Here is a 12,003-nt window from a genome sequence, read left to right as displayed (position 1 = left end):
TTTGTAAAGCCGGTTTAGTGGTGATTAACTCCTTTAGCTTTTGCTTGTCTGGAAAACACTTTATCTCTTCTTCAATTCTGAATGACAACCTTGCCAGGTAGAGTTTTCTTGGTTGGCAGTTTTGTCCTTTCAGCACTTTGAATATATTATGCAACTTCCTTCTGGCCTGCAAAGTTTCTGCTAAAAAATCAGCTGATAATCTTATGGGGGTTCCTTTATACGTAACAAGTTATTTTTCTCTTGCTGTCTTTAAGATTCTCTATCTTTAACTTTTGACATTTTATTTATAATGTCTTGATATAGATCTCTTTGGGTTCATCTTATTTATAAATCTCTGTGTTTCCTGGACCTGAATGTTTCCTTCCCCAGTTTAGGGACATTTTCAGCCATTATTTCTTCAAACAGGTTCTCTGCCCCTTTCTGTCTCTCTCTTTTCCTTCTGGGACTCCTAAATGTGAATGTTATTCTGCTTGGTGTTGTCCCATAGGTCCCTTAAGCCATCCTCACTTTTTAAAATTCTGTTTTCTTTTTGCTGTTCTGCTTGGGTCAGTTCCAGTGTCCTGTCTTCTAGGTTGCTGATCCATTCTTCTGCTTCATCTAGTCTGCTGTTGAACCCCTCTAGTGTATTTTTCAGTTCAGTTAGTGTATTCTTCAGCTCTTGACTTCTGTTAGGTACTTTTCTTATTATATTTTCTATCTCTGTGTTGAACTACTCACTGTGGTCATCCATTCTACTCCAGAATTCATTGAGCACCTTTATAACCATTACTTTGAACACTTTATCAGGTACATTACTTATCTGTTTCATTAAAGTCTCCTTCTGAAATTTTGTCTTGTACTTTCATTGGGAACATATTCCTCTGTTTCTTCCTCATTTTGCTTGATTCTCTATGTTTGTTTCTATGTGTTAGGCAAAATGGCTACCTATTCTAGTCTTCTAGTCTTGAAGGACTGGCATATGTAGGAGATGAACCTTATTGTTCAGCCTTACCCTAGCTCTTGGGTGTCTCTCAAACCTTTGTGCTTGTCTAATTAGCCTGGTTTATTTTTTTTATTTTTTTAAAATTTTTATTTATTTATTCTTTGGCTGCATTGGGTCTTTGTTGCTGCGCGCGGGCTTTCTCTAGTTGCAGCAAGTGAGGGCTACCTTCATTGTGGTGCACGGGCTTCTCATTGCGGTGGCTTCTCTTGTTGCGAAGCACGGGCTCTAGGCACATGGGTTTCAGTAGTTGCGGCATGTGGGCTCAGTAGCTGTGGCTTGCGGGCTCAGTAGTTGTGGCTCATGGGCTTTAAAGTGCAGGCTCAGTAGTTGTGGCGCACGGGCTTAGTTGCTCCGCAGCATCTGGGATCTTCCCAGACCAGGGCTCGAACCCATGTCCCCTGCATTGGCAAGTGTATTCTTAACCACTGCACCACCAGGGAAGTCCCTAGCCTGGTTTAGTTTTGATAGGCCCCAGTTGTTGAGGGTGTGCCAAGACCTGTCAGTATTCCAAGGTGAGGGATCTCATTCAGCATCTAGTTTCAGGCTGATTGGAAGCCAGATCCTCAGGCAGCAGCTTTTAAAGTATGCAAATACATACAGTCTTGTGGAACCACAATTACTGACCTCAGGAGACTTGGAGGTGTCTCCTGGGTGATGGTTGCAAAAATTGGAGCTTCAGATGAACTCCTTTCTGGGAGGTACCACAAGCTGTGGCGAGGCCAAGGGAGGGTATGAGAATGATGTCTCCCCGCCTACACTGCCTGAGAGCATTTCTGTAGCCTCTATACGTGTGGCAAACCTGAAGCCTGTCACTCAGGTTAAAGCTCTAGGGTAAATAATGGGCCTTTTTCACAGGTGGACTGGGGTATGTTTTGTCTGCTATCTCTGTAGTACCCTGGGTGTGGTAGCCTGCCCAGAACTATCTTTCCAACTGTTACAGTCCTGTAGGGCCCAGGCATGCAAGGCCCTCGGGCCGCCAGGGCCAGGCAACCAAGGGGTGTTCCTTGTACGGACTGTGCTCACCTACCAGCTTTAGCATGGCTGCAGGAGAGTGCTGAGGGTAGGGCATGCTGCAGCTTTAGCGACGCAAGAGAAGAATGCTGGGAGCGGAGCAGACCTGTGGCTTTATTGAGGTTGTGCCTGGGTGCACCTGCCTACACTAGCAAGGTATGGGGAGAGCGCAAAAGTGACACTTGCCAGTGCCTCCATCCCTGAAGCAAGTCCCAAGTGGTCCTTGCCCCTCTGGCAGATGCTTTAAGATTAGCAAATGAATCTCCTTCATATATAGTTCAGGGACTTTCAAACTGCTGCCTTCGTGCTGGGTCCCAGGATGAGTGAGCCCACATGTGAGCCCCTCCAAAGGAGTATCTCACATTCCCACAGTCCCCTCGGGGCCCCTGAAAGTAAGCCCTATTGGTTTCCAAAACCAGACATTTTGGGGGCCTTGACGCTTTGGTGCAGGTCCCAAGGGATGTGGAGTACAAACCCCTTGCTCCTCAGGGAGTAGCTCCAAACTTAGGACATTCCTCCCTCTTGTGGGATGCGGAGCCAGGGGTGGGATTTGGCGAGACTGCATCCCTGCCTCTCCTACTTGTTTCGATGTGACCCTTTTATCCCTTGTTGTGGAGGAGCTGTTCAGCTAGTTATCAGTTCTTTTTCAGAGAGAATTATTCCATATGTAGCTGTAGATTTGGTGTGTCCATAGGAGGAGGTGAGTTCAGAATCTTCCTGTTCCAGAATCCATCTTGGACCGCCCCCTTGAATTTTCTTTCTTTCTCTACTTTTTCATGTTTGTTCCTTCTGGTGGTCACTAAGCACTCTTATTTGCAGGGAACATAAGCCCATCAGTGGAATGTTTATTTTCTTCGTTTTTTATTTTCTGTATTATATATTATTTCTTCCAATTCCAAGGATAGAGAAAAACGTCAAATAAGGTTCTTTGTGACAGAGAACATGAACGTCTCTTCTTAGAATTGAATGAAGAAAATCTTACAGGGATTTCAGACAGTGTCATAGAGGATAAGGATAACATAGCAGAGGAAGAGAAATTTTTTTCCTCTTGCTGCTTGAAAAATTGCTGTTAACATCTTTGCTTTCAGCAGTGTTACTGTAGTGTTTCTAGGTGTGGATTTTTGTGTGTACATTGATTGAGTTCAGTGGGCATTTTGGATTCGTACATTGTGGTTTTCCTCAAATTTGGGAAAGCTTTGATACTTATTCAATATTTTGTCTTTTTTTTTTTTCCTCTTCCTCTCTTTTGGGGATGTTGTTACAACATATGTTTTATTTTGTCCTAGAGGTCTCTGAGGTGCTGTCTTTTTTTTTTTTTTTTAGTTATACTTGACATATTAGTTTCAGGTGTACAACCTGATATTTGTATACACTGCAAAATGATCACTACAAGTCTAGTTAACATCTGTCACCATACATAGTTACAGAATTTTTTGTGTGATGAGAACTTTTAAGATCTACTCTCTTAGGAACTTTCAAATATGCAATACAGTATTATTAACTATGGTCTTCACATGTACATTACATTCCCATGATTTACTTATTTATAACTGGAAGTTTGTGTCTTTTGACACCCTTCACTCGGAGGAATAGAATTTTGGTTCAACTTCTGGAAATAACTGAATTGCCTATTTTTAAAAAAATTCCCTGTACAATGGTTTGACATTAAAATGACATTTTAACTAGCATGGACAAAATTCACATAAGCCTAGGATATCAGAGGGCACATTGGATTGAAAGTTTTCCTGACACCCCCCAGTGGACTTCTGGACTTTCCCAACAGAAGTAGCCTCCCTTTTTCGCTACCTTATCCCTAACGTACTGAAAGAGAAATATGCAACCCCTGAAAATCCAGCTTAGCAAACCCAAGTCCAGCCAATGTCTCACAAAGGCACTTACGTTTTTGTAATTCTTTGTGCTTTTGTAGATGTCTGTGCTAGGGATACTTCCAAGGCTGTTCCATGAGGGACTGAAAGAAGAAAAATTAAGGTCAGGATTTTTTGGAACAGGCATATTTTGGAATAAAAAGTTAGAAGAAATTACAGATACTAAAGAGCCCATAATTTGGGTGTTTTTGGACTCTGTCTTTATCGCAGATGACATTTTCCGGTAGCTAAAAGTGAACAGCCGGTGTTTGTGTAGGATTCGGGGAGAAGAAGGAAGTGTGCCTCATTTATGATGCCTGCAAGAAGTAATGAGCATCATACTTTCATATGTGTACGACTTTATAGGATAAGCAAAGAGCTTTCACACATGTTAAATCTTATTTGAGCCCTACCATAACCCTGAAAGATCAGCAGTATTATCCTCAGTTTTACTGGTGAGTAAACTGTTTAGAGAAGTTCAAAAAGGCCCTGGAGGGAAGAGGAGCACAGCCTCTATCTTTAACCCATGGGTCTTCGTTGCCTGGCGTGGTGCCTAGAACTTACTTGTGAGTTATAGCAACTTTCTGATGAAGTATGGAGAGTCTGCACTGATCAAATTAGTATAATTTCATAGAAATAGGAGCCTGGGAGGACCAGACATGAGTCCTTCCCATCCACCAGACTGTTGATTTCCTGTTTCTGATGCAATCCCATAAATTCCATGATTCTTCAAGTGTGACTAGGGACATATGCTAAATACAATTCCTGAAGAAAGAGTGTCTGTTTAGGGTCTTCTCAGCAATGTGCTCTCTGGATCAGCCTTATAATTACTGGAAATTAAATACTGTACTGCTTTTTGTTGGCTCAAAGCCTCGTTACCAAATCTGCAGCTAAACGGTGCCACCGGTTTTCCTCAGCTTGCTGTGCAGTGCTGATTTTTAACTTAAACCTTAGAAACTGTATAGTCTTTCTTTACAAAACCCTTCTCCCCCAGTCACACTCACACAAGTAAAAGTAAACACAGAGGCATCCAGGGCACAAAACTCTCTTCCAAGGAGAGTTTCTGAGGTGTTTCCCAGTAGCACACTGGGTACTTTGGACGCTTGTGAACTCTTTCGGGCCCTTGGGCAACCATTTAAGGGTGCTGAGGCAGTAAACACAAGCCTTTGGGCAGGCTCTAACATGCCAGGGGAGGGACGGAGGGAGGGAAGGAGAATTGGTCGGTGGAACGGGAAACGTGGACTTATGCTAAGCTGAAGACATTCGTGTTGAGGTTTCCCCAGCTTTTGTATTCCTTCATGGCCCAAGTGCAGGCAAAGAAGGGACCAGACGTCTGGGAAGATAACAGAAGTTTTGAGGAAGGAGAGAAGCACGCTTCTGCTCTCTGTTCAGACAATTCCATAGACCCAGAAGGGCATCTACCAAAGACCTCTCAAGGGTCAAAACAAGGGAATTCCCTGGCGGTCCAGTGGTTAGGACTCCGCACTCTCACTGCCGAGGGCCTGTGTACCCCCAGTTGGGGAACTAAGATCCCGCCAACCTCGCGGCCAGAAAAAAGACTTTTTTTAATAAAAAAATTTTTTAGAAGTCAAGACAAAACAAATGAAAAACCATACACCTTTCGGCTGCCTCACAGATTGTTTTCCATTACTTTGAACTGTGTCTTTGCTGCTTTCACTCTGCAGAGGACCTAATTATGTCTACTTCGCATAATTGGTATGGCTTATTGGGTACATACCTTATTTGGCAGATCTGAATGAATTTTGGCTACAGTCAACTGTTTTAAAGTCTCCTGTTCTGGGTTGTTACATAATTTCTGGGTTACTAGCTTCAAAAGAAAATGAGCTACAATATATTTAGCAGCTGTCTGGGCCCAAGGCTTGGGCCCAGTGCCTCTCAGACATCATCTCATTTTAAAAAGAAACTACACAGCAACTTCAGTCTTTTGCTGAATCATGTATCTTTTAGTCTTACCATGACTTGGAGGAGAGCATAGCAGTAGACCATGTGAATAAGTGCATAGATTTTGGGGTGAGATCTGGGTTCAAATCCTGTCTCTGCCACTGACTAGCTGATCTTGGGGAAGGCTCTTAACCTTTCTGAGCTTCAGTTATCTTACTAGAATGAGGAGAGTAAAACCTATTCACAGGGTTTTTTTGAAGACTAAATATGATAATGTGTGTAAAGCACCATACACTTAATTTGTAGAAGCACTCAATATATAGTAACTATTATGAAAGGGAGTGCTTTTATTGTATTTATCACAATAAAGAAATATAATAAATCTCAGGGTGTGTTGTCCTGTTTATCGATAACCTGGATCTTATATTACTCACAATTGAACTCTCAGGACCACAGTCAGAAATCCAAATATAAGGCCAGCTAGTAAACCGAGGTCCAGCCCCAGAATGATGGATGCTACGCACGTAAACACCCAGATAACCTAGGAAAACATGGAAATGAAAGGAATTATGTTAATTCATCAGGTACCATCAGGTGAGCAATTACCTGTAAAAATAAGATCAATTGTCCACGAACAAATTACAGCGTTGTAAAATATTCTGACTTCATTGCATACTTTAAGTGGAAGTGGAAATTGCCCTTTCCAGTAAAGGCCAGCTGTTCCATTTAAATATTCTTAAATTTAATTTTTGCATATTGACATGGTTCAAAATAAAATTAGTATTAAAAAGGTGTGCAGTGGGACTTCTCTGGCAGTCCAGTGGTTAAGACTCTGCACTTCCACTGCAGGGGCCAGGGGTTTGATCACTGGTAGGGGAACTAAGATCTGGCATGCTGCGTGGCACGGCCAAAAAAAAAAAAAGTGTGCAGTGAAAAATCTTGGTTGTAACTCTCTCCTTTCTCCATCCATTCCCAACGACGCTCCTTTCTTGTGTCCTCGTTTATTTCTGTGTGTGTACACACATGTGCACACTTTTCTCCAGCATTTCTTTTGGCAAATACAAGCAAATATGACTACAAAGCATATATTATTTTCCCTTCTTTTGGTTTGTTATACACGCTCTTCCATTTTGCACTGGTCTCTTTTTTACTTCACAATTTGTCTTGGAGATCTTTCCATATAGATATATAGGGAGTTTTCCCATTCTTTTTATCTGTTCTGGTTTAAATTAGGGCAGAACTCTGAAGGGTTTAGCTTCTTTTTTTTTTTTTCTAACAATCCCTCAGAAGACTTGTAAAGGTTACTTTAATCAAAATTATAATCAACGTGGGGTTTCGTATTTTGTTTTTGCTTTGTTTTTGTTTTGTTTGTCTTTCTAAATTAGAGGGTTTTTTAAAAATTTGTTTGTTTTTTGGTTTTAGAAGGCCAAGGGTATACGAAGGAGCTCATATGGGATTCTTGCCGGAAATGAAACTTCCCAGAGATACAGGACCTTCACAAATCACAGCTCATGTGGAAGACTTCCCAGCTTTGGCTTATCCACAAAATTCTAATTTCTGCTCTGGTTCCCAAAATGCAAGTAAGACTTAGGAGATAAGGGGATGTAATAATATGGCAAGAAGCATATAAGAAGCAATTCTTATTTCAGAGAAAAATGGATGGTAAGTGACTTACAGCATCAGTCTTATTCTGCCTCCACAGACGAGGAATGTCACACACTTGCATAAACATCCCCTTCAGGTTGGCGATTACAACAGCTGCCAAGACCGACTGCCAAGAGAGACAGGGAAGGCTGAGTTATTCAGGGGAATGGTTTTCCATGTGATGACTTCTAAATCCCCTGTTACTTCTCAGGTGGCAGAGCAGTGAAGGGGAAGTATGTAATCGGTGTGGCGAGAAGCAGTGTTATACCTTTTGCAAGGGTTCCAACAACTTCCCCAGGGCAACGATGGCGATCATCACAATCCCAGCCGAGATCATGCCAGCAACCTGAAAGACATACGTGTCCCATAACCAGGGTCCGTCCTGCCCCCTCTGGATGTGTGCTTGCTGGACACATGCGTGCAAGAGCCTGTTCATGGGCACACGTGACACTTCCCAACTTTCCACCTTCTGCTCAATACTGTTGAGACAAGTGAGAATTATTTGCGAAAACCATACATTTAGTAGCTACGGCAGAGAAATTAAAGAAAATGTGGGCCCTGAGTCTGCTAGAGTAAAGCCTGGATTGCACTTGGATACACTGCAGACATATACTTTTGGTGTCAATTCAAGAGGCCAAACTTCTAGTTGTTTGCCATTCGAGGAAACAGGGCCCATCCCCCTTCCCGGACAACAGATCCTTGTAATGTTCTTGGGAAATAAATTCTCATAGCACATAACTGATTCTGCTGCATTATTGAGTCAGCAACCTGATAACAATTCAGATAACACTTTGTATACATGGTTGCTATGATAATCTCAGAGAAAATAAATTTACCAGTCTTTCTGCAGATTCAGAATGCCACACGAGCCTGCTGAGTGGTGGGACCATGTCTCCCGCATCCTCCCACAGCTGCACGGATGCAGGCTCAGAGCTTTGCCCCACAAGCAGCCCGAGTGAGGGTGGGCAGTAGTAGAAGTCAAGGAAGCTTCAGAAACTTTACCTTCGCTGGCAAAAAAGCTCTCCTAAGATCCGTAACTAGTTAGGAGAGAGGCTGAGGGGGTGGGGACTACTCTCTGTTGTGATTAGATGACCAGTGGGCTCTCTGCTGAGACAGCTGGGGCCTGGCCGAGGTGAAGCCTAGTAGCTCTGAAACAAAGGAGAGAAGGAGACAGGGAGCCAGAAGCAAAGCGACCAGAGAGGAGGCAGCAGAGAAGGTTGCCCTGGGCCCAAGTACTGCCTAGTGCAAGATGTTTGCCTTCAAGGAGACACATAAAGCCAATAGAAATTAAAAGTCTGAAAACTTAAGGAAATTTCATATCCACGCTCATTCACTCCAGCTGGCAAATTGCTCAGTCATGTTCAGAGGATACTTAGGCCAGACTGAGGCGATATTATGTGTATGACATACAGAAAAGTCTGCTCTGTCCAGCCAGGTCCCCTTTCTAGGCAATTTGTTATCTCCCAGCACCACACCTCCGGGTTCCCAGTACCTTGGTCAGCTTTCCCCTCTCCTATCTAAGCAGAGAAGCTGGTATCCTTCCTCCCTCCTTCCCTCCTTTCCTTCCTTCCTTTCTTCTACGCAATTACTTAACCAACATTCATTGTCTATCATGAGCCACATGCATCTCACTGTGGATGTAGGGCTCTGTGAATTGGTGAGAGGGATGGAGATTTGGGGACAGTGATCACAGCCAGCTGCCCAACTCATGCCAGGAGGGTGGCCACCTACTCACTGAGGATAGGAAATAATTAGCCTCCGATTATGGAGACCAAGACTAATTTTGGTTACTATTTTAAAATCTGTGAGGGAACCCATTGCTTGTACTTAATTTATAAAGGAAAATTACTTATTTTGCAGGAAATGCTGTAGATTTCATATCTATGAGCAGATTCAGTTACTAGAGAATTAATTCTTCTCTTAAGTGAGAGGGTAACCAGAGCTAGGGAATAGTTTGTCATCAGAATTACTTTTTCATTAATCAGTAGGAGTCAGATGGGGGTGAGGGAAAGAACAGGTTGCAATGTTGAGCTCTTCTACAATCTGTAGATGTGTTGCAAACAGTTGATGTCCACTAATACTTATGATTCTGTTCATTCATTCAGCAAATACATGCCGGGTGCTTCTTATGTGTCAGGTACAACATATGTATCATAGGTACTAAGGCACTATTCTTACCTTGAGAAGTTAATGACCGGAACCATCAACATTTACAAGTGAGTGCCAGGATTTTATAAACAATTTCTTACTTAATCCTCACAACATCCCTATGAGGCGGATACAATTATTACCCCCATTGCATAGATGCGGAAACTGAGGCTCCAACATGAAAAAAAACATGAGAAGCCACACAACAGGAGAAGACTTGCCAGTTTAGTTGGTCACAAGTCCCTGGATTTCAGTCCAGACACTTAGACTTTTAATCCCAGAACTTAGTGTACATTTCAGTAATTAAATATTAAGCTATTTCTCTGCTTGCTTCATTCTTCAGTACTGAAATCCTGGCGTCTTTCATTCCTAAATATAATACACGCCAGTGTGTGGCAGGGGTATTAGCTTACCAGAACATCATTATCCCCAAAGCCTCTGCCAAGGAATCACTTTACATGGGCATTCTTAGGAGGGGAGGGGAGGATGGACGGGACTGTGCCCATTTCAGTCTGGAAGTAACAGCAGAGAATGGACATCAGCACTTGGGGATATGCCTGCACCCACTTACAGCCATGTGCCCTGGAGAGCTTGTCTGGGCCCCATCTCCAGTGGAAGCAGCAGAAAATTTCACTGCTGACAGCTACCCCCTGAACCGCAGGTACAGCTCTGGCAATCACCTCCAACCTCTTCCCCTTGACCACAGATCTCTGGTTATGCTTCCTGTTTGAGGCTGTATTGTTTTATTTGCTCTCACAAAGCTGGAAATGTTTGCAGAAAAAAGCAAAGAAAACTCAATTTTAAACAGAAAAATTCTGAAAATTTAGACTAAATTTTTGTTGAACGGGAGTGAAGAAATTGGAAGAGGCCAGTTCTTCTGACCCTGTCACCAAGATCCTTTATAAATGGTAAAGGAGCATCATGGGCACCTTGGGGACAGTTCAGGCTCCCCCTGGGCAACTTCCTTGTTGGAGTCATTCATTTTGTCAGTTTCTCTCTTTTGTACTTATTTGTAAGTGTCTCTACCTTAAAAAACCCTATTTGAAGACTCTGTGTGTGTGTGTGTGTGTGTGTGTGTGTGTGTGTGTGTGTTACCCTATTCACTTTGGATTTGTTGTTCTCCTTTATAGTCTCAATGTACTTTTTACTCTTAAATAATAGTTCTTTCTGTACTGGGATGAGAAAACTCTTCAGGCATAACAGAAACACAGTTCCTGAGCTGCCCCTCACCCCCATCTACTTGGTTTGGCTTAGCTGACTCATGTCCTGCTGGAAAGAATGGTCAGAGAACAGCTCCTGAGCTTTCTAGCCCATTAAAGGAGGAGTTTTCCAGAGATTAACTTGGATGCTGGTTTGGGGGACGGCAACAACTTAAAAACCACATTTAAAAGGCAAGATGAGGGCTTCCCTGGTGGCGCAGTGGTTGAGAGTCTGCCTGCCGAGGCAGGGGACACGGGTTCATTCCCCGGTCCAGGAAGATCCCACATGCCGCGGAGCGGCTAGGCCCATGAGCCATGGCCGCTGAGCCTGTGCATCCAGAGCCTGTGCTCCGCAACGGGAGAGGCCACGACAGTGAGTGGCCCGCGTACCGCAAAAAAAAAAAAAAAAAAAAAAAAAAGGCAAGATGAAACCCACATTCAGAACTTTAGGAACAAAAGTCTTGCTCAGGAAGAAATGCCAAAATGTTACAACAAAAATATCCTTGGCTAGCAAACTTGTTCTCTGGGACCCAACGCCTCTGGACGAAGCTCCTGATCCTTGTAAAGGAAATGTAAATAGACAGCTTTTCATTTTCCTGAAAATAGAATAACTCACTAAGCCACAAAGTGCTCTTACTAGGCCTTCTCTATCCCCAGATAACAAATTGGTAAAAATCAGCATTCTTCATGACTGATTCCTTGTCAACTGTTATCGTCCCTGGAAAAGAAGTAAGTGGAGCTATCTACCAGCTGAGCACTGACACAAAATGGTTTGAGACGTGGCGCATCAGAAAACCATAAATGTTGCTCTGGAAGAGTTTTTAGGGGAGGGGATGGATCACCGTCAAGGAGATGGAGAGACCCCAGGTGCAATCAGACCAGGAAGTACAAGTTTCTCTTTTCTCAAAGGCTAATCGTCCTGCTGAGTTCTTGTGCAAGCCTTTCTGAGCCACCATTCCCCTGACTCATTCTTTCCATCATTCTAGATGGATATTACGACACCGCTGTTACATACCTGTGTCTTTCCCCCAGTGCTCTCCTGGACGGCAGTGCGGGACAGGGCAGTGGTGGCCACAAAACAAGAGAAGAATCCAGAGAAGATGTTGCTGATCCCAAAGGCAATGAATTCCTAAGAGAGAGACTGGATGGCAGTGTTGCTACATATCAAATCTTTGCAAGACCCTCGCCAAGTGTTTAAGGAAGAGCATTAAGAAAGCAAACTCTCAAGCCCACCCTGCCTGGGAGTCCCAGT

At 43.2% G+C, this 12,003-nt stretch overlaps 1 protein-coding gene across 1 annotated transcript in view; it reads right to left on the bottom strand.

Moving 5' to 3' along the window:
- The window catches only part of SLC26A4 (solute carrier family 26 member 4), a 50,970-nt gene that overhangs the window by 15,559 nt on the left and 23,408 nt on the right, over window positions 1–12,003 (bottom strand). The window contains exons 9-13 of the mRNA XM_030761470.2: window positions 11,767–11,880; window positions 7,673–7,750; window positions 7,436–7,531; window positions 6,195–6,301; window positions 3,893–3,962 (exon numbers count right to left, since the gene is read on the bottom strand). Coding sequence (XP_030617330.1) covers window positions 3,893–3,962; window positions 6,195–6,301; window positions 7,436–7,531; window positions 7,673–7,750; window positions 11,767–11,880 — 465 coding nt within the window. The remainder of the gene's footprint in view (window positions 1–3,892; window positions 3,963–6,194; window positions 6,302–7,435; window positions 7,532–7,672; window positions 7,751–11,766; window positions 11,881–12,003) is intronic.

This window comes from Delphinapterus leucas, chromosome 9 (assembly GCF_059928025.1).
Source record: "Delphinapterus leucas isolate spDelLeu-1000000601 "Yukka" chromosome 9, BTC_Dleu_Yukka2, whole genome shotgun sequence".
Classification (NCBI taxonomy): domain Eukaryota; kingdom Metazoa; phylum Chordata; class Mammalia; order Artiodactyla; family Monodontidae; genus Delphinapterus; species Delphinapterus leucas.
The sequence above is the reverse complement of the archived record's forward strand: the minus strand, read 5'-3'. Positions and strand labels throughout refer to the sequence as shown.